Source organism: Vicugna pacos, chromosome 7, assembly GCF_048564905.1.
Source record: "Vicugna pacos chromosome 7, VicPac4, whole genome shotgun sequence".
Classification (NCBI taxonomy): Eukaryota; Metazoa; Chordata; class Mammalia; order Artiodactyla; family Camelidae; genus Vicugna; species Vicugna pacos.
In genome coordinates this window covers 17,542,118-17,559,105 of record NC_132993.1, presented here as the reverse complement: position 1 = coordinate 17,559,105, position 16,988 = coordinate 17,542,118, and the positions used below count along the sequence as shown (strand labels likewise).

Below are 16,988 nucleotides of genomic sequence, written 5' to 3'. Positions count from 1 at the left end.
ACTAAGCTGATCACTGCTTTCCTTCCTTCTCAATATGTATTTTTTCTTCTTGGTCCTCGATTTATACACTTTCCATTCTTACTCTAATCCTTTTTTTGGTGGTTCATTTCATCTACTGAATTAATGACTAAGCCAGTAGAGTGAAAAGCAGGACATATTAAAACTGACTAGTAAAAATATTAACAAAGCACAAATGTGCATCATTATCATCTATAGTTTATTAAGCGTGGGAAGAAAAGGAACCTGGTCAGTTTGGCTTTCTGGTTTTTCAGTCTTTTCTTTACAAACATGTATTTGCATGTTCCTGCTCGTATGTTTTTTAGGATTATCTGGAAATAACAAAATAATTGAACTCATATATTAAACAAATATATAAACATTTAGTTTTAGAGAATACTAAAGAAAGCATGTCCGCCTATTCATTATCACATTTTACTGGATTTTTAAAAAAACCACTTGTGTTTAAAGTAAAAACTTTGCACATGGACATCAAGGATGGACATTACTTAAATACACATCCCTACATTCACTTTTTGGCACCATCAGATACGTTTTATTAAAAAACTAATGAAATTCTAAAAACAAAGAAACTGGGAAAAACCCGAAGATCAAAACAAATATAAAGGAAGACAAAAGGAGACTTCCCTAAGTCGTCGTGGTTTAGTTTTCCTGCGCGTCCAGGAACCAAGGAAGGAAAACTACAATTCCCAGAATGCTTAGAGCGCGAGTCGGGCCGCGACACTTGCCTCAGTCCCGCCTCCTCCCTCCAGCGATTGGATTGTCCAGGTCCGTGATTCCGGAGTTCTTTTCTCCCATTGGTGGGCTCTCCAGGGAGGTCAATCACAGAGTTTACGCGTGGGTTCCTTCTAGCCCACGGGTTCTCCCCCTCGCACCAAGATGGCGGCAGAAGCAGCTGGTGGGAAATACAGAGGCACAGTCAGCAAAAGCAAAGACCCCTCGGGGCTGCTCATCTCTGTGATCAGGTGAGGGAGGCAGGAGACAGGGTCAGGGGACAGGCGGCAGCGGGCGGCGGCTCGACCTCCGCTTTGGAAGGGAGAAGGGTTTGCCGGGTTCCACCCTGCCGACCCCTCCCCTTTTTGCCTCCCCTAGCCCTTCCCAAGGGCCCCCACTATTCCCCCCTTTTCTCTGGGTTGCGCTTGAGGGAGGAGCCCAACCTCACAGTGTTTTCCTAATTTAGGGCCAGAGCTCTCCATTAGGGGCCCGGGCCCCAAAACACGCTGTCTGGGGCGTGGTAGGGAAAGCCAGGTGTGTTCATTTACTCATACAACATTGAGTGCTTGCCTTCAGCAGCGCTCACGGTGAAGGCGCCTTGTTCCCCGGACTTCTGGGTGTCAGGCCCTGACGTCCGGAGACTCCTGTTACGAGTTACAGATTGTGTTCGCTCACGTTGGACACCTCCAACCACCTGTGAATGGCCACAGCCTCAAATACAAGAGCCTGCAGTGAACTTGTGGGTTGGAAGTCACACATCTGTGTTTGATTTTTGTTCTGCCTTCCTGTCTCGGTCTGTTCTTTAAAAAAAAAAACCAAAACAAATTTCAAGTTCTCCTTTGTGCATATCATTTTCCCATACTATATATGGTGGAAGTGAGAGTGGCAAACTTTTAGGGGCTTTTCTTTCTTAAAGTGAAATTTGAAGGCTGGGGAACCCTTTCAGACACCCTTAAGGATGATACAGGGAGTGACGAGAAACAACTTGAATAAACTATATCATGAAACGTTTTTACGTTGTTAGCATTTGGATTTCAACCTACGTATTTTTCGTAAAATAAAACCCCCCCCCTTTCACCTCCACTTATGCTAAACTTTTGGTTGAGTTCTTGGAGGGCTCCTGGAGTGTCCTAATGATCTTTTTAAAACCCAGGCCCATCAGTACCTAGTGGTTAATAAGCATTCGAATGAATGAACAGATGAAACTTCTAAAACAGCGCATCTCTCATGGACTGATAAAGATCCACCTCAAGAGTATTATTTAGGGGACTCTAATTTAAGATTGTGGCATATGAAATCATTATTACTAAATTTTCTTTAGGATTAAGAAGATAATTCTTCTGTGTTTGGAAATACTTAGTATACTTGGTAGGCCATACAGAGGAAATGCTATTCTATTGTTGGACCCAGATTTTTGCTGTGACAATACACAGGTAGTAAATGTTTCTCATGACAGTAAAACTCCAACTAGAGTATCTGTAGTTTTCCATCTTAATCCCTGTGGAACTATAATAACTGAATTTATTTTGGATTCTTTTTTGAACTTGTTTACTTTTTTTCTGCTTAATTGTCAATATTCATTTAAACAGTACGAATTTAGTGTCAGTTTATTGTATGATTCCTGGCACTTTCTATGGAGTTAGTAAATATTTCTTGAATGAATGGGCGGGTGCCCCAAGTTTTGCAAAGACAAATCTGACTTGATGTTGCCCTTGGGAGTATAGTCTACTTGAGGGATAAAATATGTGAGTAACAATTGTGGTATAAAACTAGAAGAGGTGGATGAGATGTGCTGAGTTCAGGAGAAGGAGCAATTGCTTCCTATAGAAGTGGAGTGGAAATTAGAGAAGGTAGTGGCTATATACAAATGTACCGTCTCACCTGTGTATTTATGATTTTGTAGTCTCTACTCATTTCTTTTATGCTATATATCAGTTTTCTTAAAGGCTGTTTAAATTTATCCAAAATTTCCTCTATTTGAAAAAATGCCTGAAAACCAAACTAAAGCTTTTTTCCTGATACTGATCAGGAACATACGTTGTGTTTGGTTGGCTGTTCCTTTGTGTTGCTCAGGCAGACTCTCCTGTTGCTGGGTAAATGGAATACGATTTTGTGGTTATCCATGTATCTCTTACATCCATCTGTATTACCTTCACGTTACCACCATGATTTGGCATCTTTTACTCTGACTTCTCTTGTATGTTATTGTCTGTCATTTTTCTTTCCTTTCCTTGACCACCTCAGACCACTTGAATGACAGTTTTACTTTAGTCTATCTGTTATCAGTAAGCTGTAATGGAGCGTCCACATCTAGCATCCTGGGCAAGTTTAGTAAGGATGGGGGTTCATGGTTGCGTATGAACTTGCTTAAGCCTGAATGTTATTAGTGTCGGAGTGTTTCAACATTTCTTTGAGTCCCAGGAAAATTTTGATGTTGTAGTGAGAGTGTTACTCACTCTCCTTGTTGCTTCCTCTCTGATATGCTTTTGAACATACCCAGTGGTTTAAATTTCATGAACAGTAGCAGTGGATGAGAGGACAATGGTAGTGTACTTTGATGTTTGGGGTGGGGGTTGGGGAGTCAGAGGAGGGTACTTCAGGGTAGAATGGAAAGAGGAAGGTAGTTGCTAAGAGAGTAGCTCTTAAAAGTTCTCATCATAAGAAAAAAAATTGTAACTATGTGAGGTGATGGATGTTAACTAAACTTGCTGTGATAATCATTTTGCAACATACACAGGTAGCAAATCGTGTTGTGCACCTTAAGCAAATACAGTGTTATATGTCAAATATATCTCAATAATATGGAAATAAAAAGAATGAGGGATGCATATTTCTTGTTAGTAAATTGTTCTGTGACTCTGAAGTTGCTTTGTCTATCAGTTCAATTTGTATTCTTTGTGTTACCCTTGCAACATTGCATTCATGATTCTAAATTCCTCACATAAAACTTTGATTACCTCCTCTTATCCTTAACCTCTTTTCAAATTCTCTCTCAGAGACTGTAGCTTTCCTGGTTGCTTTGGCAACAAGCCTCAAAAAGGAAAACCATTTTAGTCTCATGTTTATAAAATCTGAGCATCCCTGAAGATGTATCTGGTACATGCCAGTTTTCTTCCATATTTCCTTGGACCTGTCAGTTTATCACAAAATAAATAAATTACTAGTGATAGAGTCCATTGTCTTTCGAAAAGTTTGATTAGTTTACCTTTGTTTTTTTCTATCACTAAGCAGTTGTTTTTCCTATTTGAATGGTGGAATAATGTTAAAAATTTTCCTTCAGTTCTCTTGCTCTGATATGTAAAAAATGTCATTTCTATACTACATTATATATTAGCATAACACTTTATCGTATGTTTTCATACTATCCTTAATAGTTGGAACAGCATTTATCATTACAGTTTTAACTAGCAGAAAAACTACAGGTGGATAGGAGTTTGCCCTGAGGACAGGGTAAGTGTAGACATGGATAATATCTAAATCTCATCACTATTTGCAGCCATGGTACCAAACAGTTAATTGGTGACTATTTTGCTAGTGTGATAGTCCATCACTTTAAAGTATTTTGAAGTCAAAATAATTTAAAGAAGTATAGTGTAATTGCAATGAAAGTGTTACCTGTGGTAGATGGGTTATTTAAGTACCTTGGGACTTGTAAGTGAAATTTGTAACTGTTTATGAAGTCCTGAATAAAAGTATTTCAGGACAGTCAGAAGTTTCAAAGGGTTGACTCCGGGGTTTTGCAGAAGAAGTTGTTCTTTCATGAGGCAGGCCTTTGATGAGGAGACACAATGTTTGGGCTTGAGTCTTTTGGAAGCTGCTGTTAACCACAGCTTTTGGTTTTAAGTCTTGCCAGTGGCCCTTTAAAATGGAACTAATTGAGTGGACGGAGTCCTGATTACCTGCTGATGTACAGTTTGGACAGTTTTAGGGACACACACACACACACAGAGCATTTTCCTACTTTTTTATTGATTCTCCCTCTCACCCCCCCGCCCCCACTCCTAGGCTTTTTTTTTTTTTGGCCAGGCAGCCTTTCTAAACAGGAAATAAGCAAGATGGCATTTTGGAGATGCTATTTTATTTTTGTGAGGTCTTGTCAGATTTTTAATTGGGAAATGTGTCTACCACTTACTGTTAGGTGATTTACTTCCCAATTAAACGTTGACTCTCTGCTTTTTATAAGTTGGCCTTTAATAGCCGGTTTAATTGGGAAGACAGACTTCGGCTGTGACTTGAGGAGACCTTATTGAAACCTCAGAGCAGAGCTTTTGTAGACAGACTCTGCTTACAGATGTCAAGGAGGTTGGAAGGCAGTTAAAGGCTCACATTTTCATCAACTTTCATGTTGTCACAGAAGTTGGGATTTCAAAAACTTAGAAAATCCTTTCTTGAAGACACCTGTTAAATTCCTTTTCTCCTGAGAGAGCATTTTGGTCAGCCCTGTATTTAATTCAAAGTCAACTGTTGAAGGAGGCCACATTTTGATCAGAGCTTTGAACAGACAGCTTTGAGGTCCATGACACAGATTGTGGCAGGAAAGGAATGTGGTTGCTGTTTGGAGCAGCGTCCTGGATATTGTTGGGGGTTACTGTTGTTTTTCCAGCACCAACTCCTCTCTTTGTTTGAGCCTGTCTCATGCTTTTTAGGGTTTCCAGCTCTCTTTGTATCCTGGGGAGTCTTGACACTAGTGATGCAGTGCTGTTTGAAAACCACTGCTGGAATATCTGGAGACTAAACATGTATAAACTTTCTGGAAGTCCTGGGGCACCTGACAGCATATATGAATGTAAGGGGCAAAATCCCGTTTTTTTCCTGGCTAAACATGCAGAATTAATATCTTGGGAACCCATGTTTTACTTTCTAACCTCGTGTAATTTTTAACGTTGAAATTTCTTGCAGGCTTTGAGGCGTAGAATTTTAATGTTGAGTGATGTGGTCAGTTTTTTCCAAGCCATTTCTTACAGATAAATGTGGTCACAGTCTTCAGTGGGAGGTCCCATGTAGTTAGTAGAAACTTACTGTATTATCCATGTAAAATAACCTTGGACTCATTGCTTAAAGCCCTTGTGTCTTAATTTGTCACTTGTAAAATGGAATAATAATACAATGTGCTGTGGGGTTTGGAAAGATTAAATAGGAGAATGTAAAAGTACCTAGCACAGTTTAGCACAGAGAAGACACTCAGATGTTCATTTTCTCCTTTCCAGGAGTACCAGCTCCTCTGGTTAGAAACTTGATTTGAATACGTTTGCTAGATAGCAAACAGAATATAATCTTTCGTCAGAAGTATCCTTGGTAGGTTGACTAGAATGTTTCCAGTTTTCAGAATGTTCTCTTTGTAACCAGGAAACCTTGTGTAACTGAAGTAAGATGGTAATTATTGGATAATTTGAGGGTCAGCTAAAGAAACTAGATTTAGCTATATGTATGCTTCTGTGTGTATATATACATGTAAAATATGAACAGACATAAAATGTAAAACGTTTGTTGAAGACAGAAAGACTATAAACAAGCAAATCAAAGGGCATGTAATTTCTTCCCCTAGAAAACCCTTATTGCCATTAAAAATTATATATATGATTTTCTTAAATTACATACATAATTTTCTAAAGTTAGTTACATATTTAGAAAATTCAAATATTTTAAAAGGTACAAAAAAAAGTAGGCTTTTCTCCCTGTTCATCTCCCTTCTGAAACATACCCCTGTTAAGTGTCCTGTGGTTTCTTGAGAAAAATATATTTAAGTGTGTGTGAATGTGTGATCTTTAAACAAAAGAATATATATTTATGTGTATAGTAGTTATATTAATATAATATTATTTATGTATTTACATGTACTTAAGAAATAGTCATAAAATTATATATTATATATTGTTTAAACAAATCGAGGGGGAGGGTAGTAGCTCAGTGATAGGGAGTACGCTTAACAAGCATGAGGTCCTGGGTTCAATCCCCAGTATCTCCACTAAAACAAACAAACAAAAAACAAAAGGGATCATACTATGTACACTTTTGAACCTTTGTTCAATTCTTTTTCTTTATCTTGGAGACCTTTTCTAGCAGTGCATTGATCTTTCTCATTTTTTTAGTGGCTATGTAGCATTCTGTCACATGGATACACCAAAATATTTAATTGGTGGCCCCTACTCCTCCCTTTTTAACACATACTTCTGTTTTTTTTTTTCCTTCTGTTAAACATAAGTTCCAGTGAGCATTCATGTACATTGGACACATGGTATAAATTCATGGCAATGGAAATGGAATGGCTGCTTTAGAATATATGTGTGTTTTGTATTTTGACGGATAGAGCCAAGATGTCCTCCAGAAAGACAGTAATTTACACTTCCACAAGTGGTATATTGTAGTTTTCCACGCTCTTGCCAGAAGCTGCGTATTTGAGGACTATCGCTATTTACTCTTCTCTACTGCATGATTAAGAGGGGAGTGTTTGCCCTGCTGTCATCTAGACAATGCTGTTGGATGTTTGTGGATATGTGTTTTGAAGATATTTTTCCCTTGTCTGTGGTTTGGCTTCTTATTCTCTAGGCAGAGAATCTGTCTTTCCCAGAGCAGAAATTTTTAATAAAATCCAGCTTATCATTTGTTTCTTTCATGGGTCATGTCTTTGGTGTAGCTAAAAAGTTACTGACCATTGCCAAGGTCATCTAAATTTTCTCCTATGCTGACTTCTAGGAGTTTGATATTTAGGTCTCAGAATCATTTTGAGTTAATTTTTGTGAAGGCTATAACACCTCTGTCTAGATTTTTTTTTCTCTCTTTTTCCTGTGAATATCCAGTTGTTCTCACACCATTTGTTGAAAAGATTATCTTTTCTCCGTTGTTGAATGCCTGTGGGATCTTCAACCACATTTCACGCTTTTTGTTGTCTTTCTATGCAGTTGTCATTGCAGCTTTTCCCATTTTCTTTTATGATAATTATATTGCACAAACTTGTTTAAAAAAATCATCAAAGAGAAACATTGTCCAAAAATCCCATTTTCCAAAGTACTATTTTTGTTTTCATGTGGATCTTATCCAGGTACAAGCAGAGGCTTAATAGTTGTAATTATAATACAGTTCACATTTTTAGCATAACAAAATAGTATAAATATTATATCTTTGTAGTTATGTAAATATTTTTTAAGTGGGGGAATTAAAAAATATAGAAAATTACAGGGAAGGAAATAGAAATTACTGATTCTCTTCACCCAGAATTAACCATTGTTAATATCTTTGCTTCCAGTTTTTGAAAAATCACTGCATTGTTATAAAAATAGTATACCTTCATTATAAAGATTTCAAACAAGGGAAATTAGGAAAATGTGAAGATGAAAGTAAAAAATATTCTGAACTGTATCCTCTGTAAGTTACTATCATTGATATTAGATGAACCTAATTTCAGATCTCTCTCTCTCTGAAATGTTGGATAAATAGACAGAAATATCTTTTTAAGTGAATATGGGATCTTACTCTATATGCTAAACTTATATGACTTTATTGTCTCCATTTTTGAGGTCTACATACATATAGAAAGTACACACATATTAGTATGAGGCTAAATAAATGTTTGCCTGTGTAACCACTACCCATGTCAAGATAGAGGAGACTTCCAGCATCCCTGTCAATTTTTTTTCCAGTTAATTTTTTTTTGTAAGGATATTCTGTTGTTGCAACACCATTTTTTAAAAGACTTCTTTCACTGAATTTCTTAGGCACCTTTGTCAAAATTCAATTGGCCAGCATGGGTCTATATCCTGACTCTCTAGTCTGTTCCATTCGTTTGTCTTAATGACAATACCACACAGTCTTGATTACTTTTTTTTTTTAATAATTGCTGGAGATTGATAGCGTAAGCTTTCCATGGTATTCTACTTTTTCGAAGTTATTTTGGCTATTCTAGGCCCTTTGCCTTTCCATGTAAGTTTTAGAATTAACTAATCAATTTATAAAGTAAAACCTGCTGGGATTTTGGTTGGGACTGCGTTGGGTGTACTGATTAATATGGGAGATTTGACATCTTAACAGTATGAGCCTTCTGATCCATGGACAAGGTATCTCTGCATTTAATTCCTCTCAGCACTTTTTTTTTTTTGAGTATATTTCAGTGTCAAGTCTTACATATTGTTAGATGTACCGCTAAGTATTTTAAGACACTTGAAGTTCTCCCACAGCTCACTGATTGCTGATGTTCTATTTTTCTTTTTTGTGGGGGAGTGTCTTTTCTAACTTAGTGTTTCCTTTTGTATAGTTTCTAATGCTGTGTAGTCAAGCTCACTAATCTTTTCCGCAATTCCTAATCTGCTGTTAATTCCGTGTAATGTAATTTTTATTAGATTGTGGTTTTGCTCCCTAAGAAGTTTTGTTACCGGGGAAAGGAAAATAAGAATTACATCGGTCCTTAGTCACCCGAAAAAAGGTTTCTGACGAGAGACGGAAAGCATGATATAAGCAAGATTTTTATTAGTGAAGTAAAAAAAGAAATAGTAAAAGATAGTCCACTTCCGAGAACTGGGAGCGGGCCAATCCAAGAGAGGGAAAATGGCGCGGTTCCTTTGTTTTTCCTGTTTTTAGATCCTGGTTTCCTGATTGATTGATTGATTGATTGACAACTCAGGTTCCCTGCGCTCTGGCACGCCCATCCCCTTTTGGGCGGGTTCATTGGGTCAGGTTATACCAGCGCCCCCTCCCAGGCGCAGCTGCAGTGCTTTGATTTTAACCGGCTTCTTTTACTGGCTCTCATTTAGAGAAAGTTAAAATTTCTGGAGTCCTTTTTCCTGAATGCAGACACACTGCCATTTTCTGGGTTGTTCCTTTTCCCTTCCTCTCTCCCTTCCCAGTGCTCATTTCTATCTAAACTACCTAACAGTTTGATTTGGCTCTTTAAAAAATATCTTTAATGTCTCTGCCTACTTGTTCAGTCTTTCCCATAGCTTCTTGAACATATGGAATATAGGTATTATAACTGTTTTAATGTTCTTGTTTACGAATTTTATCACTTGTCATTTTTGGGTTAGTTTGAGTTGATTGATGCCGCTCCTGCTTCCTTTGTACTTTTTGGATGCTGAATTTTGTGAATTTTATCTTCTTGGGTACTGATAGTGGATATTTTTGTTTTCCTCTAAATATTTTTGAGCCTTGTTCTGGGATGTGGTTAAGCACTTGGACACAGCGTGGCTGTTCAGGTCCTGTTTTAAATTTTGCTAATTGGGAGCGGGAGCAACATTCAGTCGAGGGCCATTTTGCCTCAGTGCTGCGGCAGAGTCCTTCTGAGTACCCCGCTCAGCGTTCTGCGAAGTATGAGACTTTTCATCCTGGCTGTTTTCAATTTAAGGTAATTGTGCTCGCTAATCCTTTCAGGTGGTTCTTTTCGTGGCCTTGAGTAGTTTTCTACCGCGCATGCTCGGGTGAAGACTTAAAGCAGCTCCTCTGAGGCTCTCCAGAGTGTTCTGTGAAGCTCTCCTCTCCAGGGCTCTGGAAACTTCTGACAGCTTTAATGTCCAAGGTTTTGAAACCTGTTTTGTTAGTTGTTTCGGGTGGGAGGGTAAATCATTTCTTGTTATTTTATCCAATCCAGGAGTAATAGTCTATCAATGCTTCATATTAAAAAAAATCTTTAAAGATTAATTTTCATGGGTCAGATTGTGGGTTGCATATGCTTCAGAGAGGAAGGAAAAGGTAATGAGATGTGCTAAATAAAGCGGTGGCAGGAAAGCGAACTAGGTATCTCAGCCCTGAACTTCTTTCTGATTTTGCACAGTATTTAAACAGTTTATTTCACATAGTACTTTTTGAGGAACTTTTCCTTTAGAACTCTTAGAAATGCCTTAGAACTAGTATGCATTTGTTTATATATTTCTTTATTTTAAAAAATATAGTTCTTTTTGGTTTTGTTCATTCACTGCTTGTGATGGTATTGTTTATCGTTCGCCTGAGGTCTAGGGTGGCTGGTAAATGGGTTTTCTCTGGGTGGTCTTTCTGTTGGTCGTAACTTCGTCTTGTTTTTTTGTTTTTGCATTTGGATGCTTGTGCCCTGTGTTGCGTTTTCCGGTTTGCAGGGGTGGGCTCTGCTCCCCACTGTCTCATACTCAGCTGTCTCGTGTATTTTTGTGAACTGCTTTCAAGCTATGAAATGAGTTTACAACCTTGGTCCTTATAGTAGCCAGTCCTTTGTGTTTTTTCACCTTGAAAAACATAGAAACTCAGCATTTAACAGGAAGTTACGAGGGAAAATTCTCATGTATCAATTGACACAGTAAGAAAAAGTATTTCAAGATCCTTAGAACCTTTTTAAAATTTTTTTTATCCTTTTAAAAGTTTATAAAGCTCTTGCAAAAAAACCAGAGGCACATAATTCAGAAGGTGTTTTTACATTGGAAACTTGGTACCTGTCATTGTGCTGAATATTATGGGAGACATTATTTTTTATTCAAAATAATCATTTGAGAGCGTGTTAGAAATGCAGACTCTCAGGCACCACCTGAGCTGAACCTGCTGTTTAACAGTGATTAACAATGATTCTCAGGTGAATGGAATGAGTGTTAAAGTCTGAGTAGCCCTTAGGACCTAATTTCCTTGCGAAAATAGGTATAAGAAACCAGTCAGCACTGTTAACCTTTTTTTTAAAGCTGAGATAATGATATGGCTATTTAAAAAAAATTGTTCTTAAGCGATACATGCTGAAATATATACCAATAAAAATGATATTGTCTAGGATTTGCTTCAGAATAACTGGGAAAAAAGTTGGAGTCAGGGATGGTATAGATGAAACCAGATGGGAATGTGTTGGTAATTGTTGAAGCTGAGTTTGTTCCAGAGTCTCTTAATTTTTGTCCGTGTTTGAAAATTTCCATAAGAACGTATGTTTTGTATGTATGTTTATATGCTGGGGAGAGGGAAGGTGGTGGGAGTTACAAGGTTCTGTAGATTGATAAATTGCAGAAATGCTACATAATCATGTCCCCTCCACCCAGACACTCCTGTACATGAACATACTAAAGTCTCCTGAAAATGAATGTAGCTAGGAAACCTACTTCAATTTGTGTAACCCAGAATTTCCAGAATGACCCATTACAACATACCATCTAATAATATCTTGTAAAACCCTGTTTCTAGACTCACAAACAGAACAAACTTAGGGTTACCAGGGCGTAAAGAGGGTGGGAAGGGATAAATTGGGAGTTTGAAATTTGCATCTCTTGGGGAGTGATGGGAATGTTAGCTAACTTGATTGTGGTGGTGGTCTCATAGGCATATAAATCTATCAGAATTCATAAAGTTGTACATCTGATGTATGTGTAATTTACAGGAATTATACCACGCTAAAGGTGACTTATTTTTTTTTTAAAACTTTCTGAAGAACTCACTAGAAACTTCTCATTAGGAAATAGCATACACGTTAAAAAATTATCAAATACTGTGTGTTGTAGTAACAAAATTACTGTACTGGAGGTAAAAAATGAGGTGACTAAAGACAGTGCTTTAACGATATGGGGCTTGAAATGGAAAGAGGTAAAGTTTGGTTCAGTCAGGGTGCGGGAGATTTTATGCGGACTTTGTCATCCCTGGGCTGTTTTATGCTTTAGTAGGGGTGATTTCACTTAATTTTGGTAACGGCCTTCTCTGTTGGCTACAAGATTGATAGCTTTCGGTCTCTGAAAGTGGTTTGTATAACTGAGTTAATTGAAATACTGAACTGCATGTGTTGGGTGTAGTAATTGGGCTAAAGTGCTGTCTGAGGTAAGTCACCAGTGAATTTTCACTTGACTTGAAAGCAGAAATTGTTTCCTGTCACTTGGTATTAAATGAATCTCTTTGTAGTGAATCAAAGGATGTTGTTTTTATGCATCAGAAAACTTTTTCAGAGGGGCTTGTCATTGTGAATTGCTATCATTTGGGACAGGATTATCTTGTATTTCGTGGGATCTAATAAGACATAATTAAGAAACAAGCAATTGCAGTGTATAATTCAATATAATAAAATCCGATTTTAAAGTGTAATGTAGATTTGGTTATGCTTTGAGTGAAGCCATATCTTATGTGATTATAGTGATACACGTCTCATACATTTAATGTCTGATTTTTTTCAAACAACTAAGAATTACAATGAGGGTCTCTTATTTTTATATTTCATTGGAAGTGTTTGTAGACTATTCATCTTACATAAAGTGCTCTGCTTTGTATGATAGGCTTTGAAGACTGTTTCTCAACTTGACTGGTTAGGGTTTATAGTCTTAGTAACCTCTTTTCCTCCTTTTCAGTTTGTACTTTCACTCTACTCATGCTTAGAACTGTCTTTAGTGCCCCTGCTGACAAAATAGGTGTTTGTTCCTGTCAGGCATTTTTGTAGGTTGGCTGTTACATATTTGAAAGGAAAAGAAAATCTTGACTCACCCTTTGAAATAAGGGCTGAGTGGATCTAACAGTGTAACCTAGTATCTTAGTTAAAAGCAGTCTGGGAAAGAAAATAGAATTCACTTTTTCAAGAATCATGTCAGCTCTAGACTTTTTTTTTTCTCCCTGTGTTGTGATCAAAACCAGAAAGGAATGTTAGGTTCTAGAAAGATCAATAAGCTACTTGTTCATCTTCTTCCTACTTGGAGTGAGGTTCTGAAACTAGTTAACTCTTGAATGTTTGTTGAGAGTTTAATAGTTCTGGCTGTATGATCATGTGTTAGGATATTTTGTCAGTATTCTGGTGCTCGTTCTGTTACGCAGTTAAAACAATTCATTAGAATTGTCTTAACAGGCGAGAAGGCCATGCTCACTATGGGGTCAGCTGCTTGCATAAAACGTGCAGGCTCAGCGACATCTAGTTTGTCTGCTCAGAGGCCCATTTTTGAGGAGTTCCCAGAATGGGGATCACTGAGATTTGATTCTCGTTGTAGATTTTGCTCTGTAGAGCTGTAGCTTCCTGATAAGTGATTTCTGGATATGTGGAGCCTTACTTGTAATTAGTTTTTCTGAGTTGCTTGAAGGGATTTCTATTAATTGTTTCGTTAAATCTATATTATTCCTGGAGGGGAGGTCACAGGATGCCAACAAGGAATGCCCTTAGTCGACAATTAAGCGTATTAACTGTTTTCAGAAAGCGTGACTTAATGCTAATTATTCTGCAGGTGTCACCAAAATTCAGGTGTATTATGTTAAATATTTCTTATAGCGGGTTAATTAGTTTAGTTATCTGAGACTTGATCAGGCGATTAACTCTTTTGGGGAGGAGTCTGTTGCTATTGTTAAATGGGGTGACTGATAACACTTGCCTTGAGATTTTACCCAAGAAAAATAATGCTCCCTGGGTCTTACAGGGTGGTGTGTTACTCTGCTCAGGCTTCTGTAACAGAAAGCCATGGACTGGGTAAACAGCATATTTTCTCACAGCCCTAAAAAGCTTCCAGAGTGAGTCTGGCAGTCTTGAGGCTCAGGTAAGAGCCATGGTCAGGCCGATTTTTCACAACTGGTTGTCAGCCTTACTTGTGCTTTTCTGTCTTACAGTGTGTAACAGTCCTCTGTTAGCCCTCTAACACCAAGCGCTTGTACTGTGGATGCTCTTCAAAGAACTGCTGGTCGGCTGGAACTATCAAAAGGCTTGTTGAGAGGAGGAAGTTAATGAAACATGATCTGATCCATTTAGTTGTTTAAATTCCACACATTTGTAGGTTAAAGTGGATCATTGGAAAGCTTAATTCAGTCTTTCAAAGTCTCTTCGGTCTGAGTTGTGTTGTAATGTTACATTCTTGAAGGAACGTATAAAAAATGGCCATGTAAAATTACCTTGTTTTTATTTTATTTTTTGATGGAGGTACTGGGCATTGAACCTAGGACCTCACACATACAAGCACATACTCTACCACTGAGCTATATCCATCCCTGCCCCATCCCCATTACTTTGTTTTTAGAAAGCTGTTGAGGACATTGTTCACTATATTGTATATTATCTTCCTTATTGTTTTAAGTGAACCTTTTTTAGAATTTAGTACTAGTTTAAAGTTCACTTCCTTAGGAGAATTGGAATCTTTTTGATAATGAGAATTACATAACTGGCTGTCATTCTGTTTTTGCGTTGGCTAGTAGGAACCTCAAAGTTGGATTGGGGGCTCATTTCAAATACACTGTGTTTATCCATATGACCTGTGTACCTTGTGTTTTACACTTGTATGGCTTTGTTGTCCTACATCTCTTTGACTAGTTCCCCTTTCTCATATGTATTATCCACCTTCTTGTACAAACCATTTCAAATGTATTTTGGAAAGAGATAGGACAGAGTGAGGGTAAATAGTTACTCATTATTCACCATTTAAATGCTGGTTGAAAGCTCTCATGCTGTGCTTGGGTGCTAACTCCCAAGTGACTTCAAAGAACACTTCTAGAGTAAAAATCCGCAAATTGGTGTCTAATCTGGCTCCTAGCTTACTCCTGGACCTCATCTGCTGTCCCTGTCACCCTCTCACTTCTCTGAAGCACATGGACTTCCTGGCCATTCTCAGTTCCTTGAACAGGCCAAACATGTCCTTCTTCAGGGCTGGTGCATCTTCTGTTGTCTCTGGAGTCAGTTTCCTCAGATAGTGCCATCCCTCTCTCCCCTAGCTTTCTAGAAAGCTCCGTTCAAATGCCATCCTGATCTGAGAGGCCATTCCTGGTCTTGAGTAAAAGAGTCCCCCTCCTCCTACCCCGCCTTTGTTTCTTCCTATCACTGCTCTCGCCCCTCCCCACCCCCGCCTCCACCTCCACATGTTAGATTGTTTGATGCTGGCTTCCCCAACCCAACCAGGGTGTAAGCTTCATGAGGGAGGGGTTGGTTTTATTCGCAGCTGTATCTCCAGCCACTTAGAACAGTGCCTGCTGAGTCATAGGTGTGTCATAATTATTTGTTCAATGACTGAAAGAACTAAATAGGGTCAATGTAACTATTGTGGGTCCTTGCCTAGAGATTTTTGAACAGGCATTTCTTTGTGTGAGATAATCCAGCTGCAGTTGTCTCCAGGCAGGAGACATGACCTCTCCAGATCCTGCATCTTGCTACTGCTCATTATTTAGCTTGTCCTAAGCACTTAATGTACCAGGACCATAAAAACATAGAAAAAAGGTCCGATCTCAGTTCATAAATATACATCCTCAGGAATTTTCGAATGGGGGAGGCTTTAGGGGATTTGGGCTAACAATGTTGTGATTCACAGATGATTTATTTTTCTTGCTAATAATTGGTCACCCCGCACATTGAGGGCACTTTATATTTTACAAAGCACATTCACACACTTCTCCAGTCCTCATGATAACCTGGTGAGGCAGGTATGCTTATTATTTTGTCTGTTTGACAAGGAAAGAAACAGACCCAGAGATGTTAAGTGACTTGCCCAAGGTCAGAGAGCTTGAAAATTTCAGACACCTCATGTTTGACATGATTTGGTGAGAGGAGTAAGACACTTCTGGTGCATCCCTAATGGTAGTATTCTAGACTTGCGCTTTTTCTTCTTGCATCCTCTTATTCTTTGACTGAAGGTTATTGTTCCTCTTGAGTGATGGGTTACCTTTGGGTGACTAACTATTTTCATAGGTGTCCTTTTTATTTTATTTTATGTTCCTTTTGTCTTTTAAAGAGTAATATTGACTTTTGTGTACTTTATCCTGTCTGGACTCCATTACTCCTAAGTCCAAAGTGAAAGCAAAATTGCTCTGTGGAAGGAGCCAGTGATGGTGACTAGTTATTTTCCTTTCAAAACACTTGACCAGCTGCACTGAAATACACAAACGGGTATCAAAAAAGGAAACTGACAAATTCAGTGTTAGATCTGCAGTTATGTACCCTGGGTTTTTATGCTTATTTATAGGGCTGGCTTGGAGCTGATGGCTGTGAATTCATGAGAACCATTTAACATACATGTTCCCACTAGGTACTGTTAACAATAGCTTAACACGTGTACCATGGTCCTTTTAGGCCATTAGATAAGTAAGTTCCTTCCTGGGATTAATTAGTCATGGTTAGAGATGTGATTCATCATGCAAAATGCCAGAGCTGTCTTAGTGAAAAGTCCTCAGTGATCCTGAAATGTCTCTGTGTCCAGCCTAACTGCGATCTATGCTTTGATGTTCCTCCATGAACTTGGCAATAAAGCATAATGGTTTTGAGATAGGAATGGAAAAATCTCTAAAGTATGATTCAGTAACTCGAAGGCATGTTTGGGTGGAAACTTCAGATAGTTTCTTCTTTGCTCCATGTCCTTTAGCTCATGCTTTTTAGACCTTCTTGTCCAGATTAGACT

The 16,988-nt window shown here is 38.2% G+C and overlaps 1 protein-coding gene across 1 annotated transcript in view; it reads left to right on the top strand.

Annotated features, from left to right (window-relative positions):
* The first annotated feature begins 845 nt into the window (after positions 1–845).
* Positions 846–16,988, top strand: part of EXOC4 (exocyst complex component 4) — a 685,089-nt gene continuing 668,946 nt past the window's right edge. Inside the window, exon 1 of the mRNA XM_006216779.4 lies at positions 846–983. Coding sequence (XP_006216841.1) covers positions 898–983 — 86 coding nt within the window. The 5' untranslated portion in view covers positions 846–897. The remainder of the gene's footprint in view (positions 984–16,988) is intronic.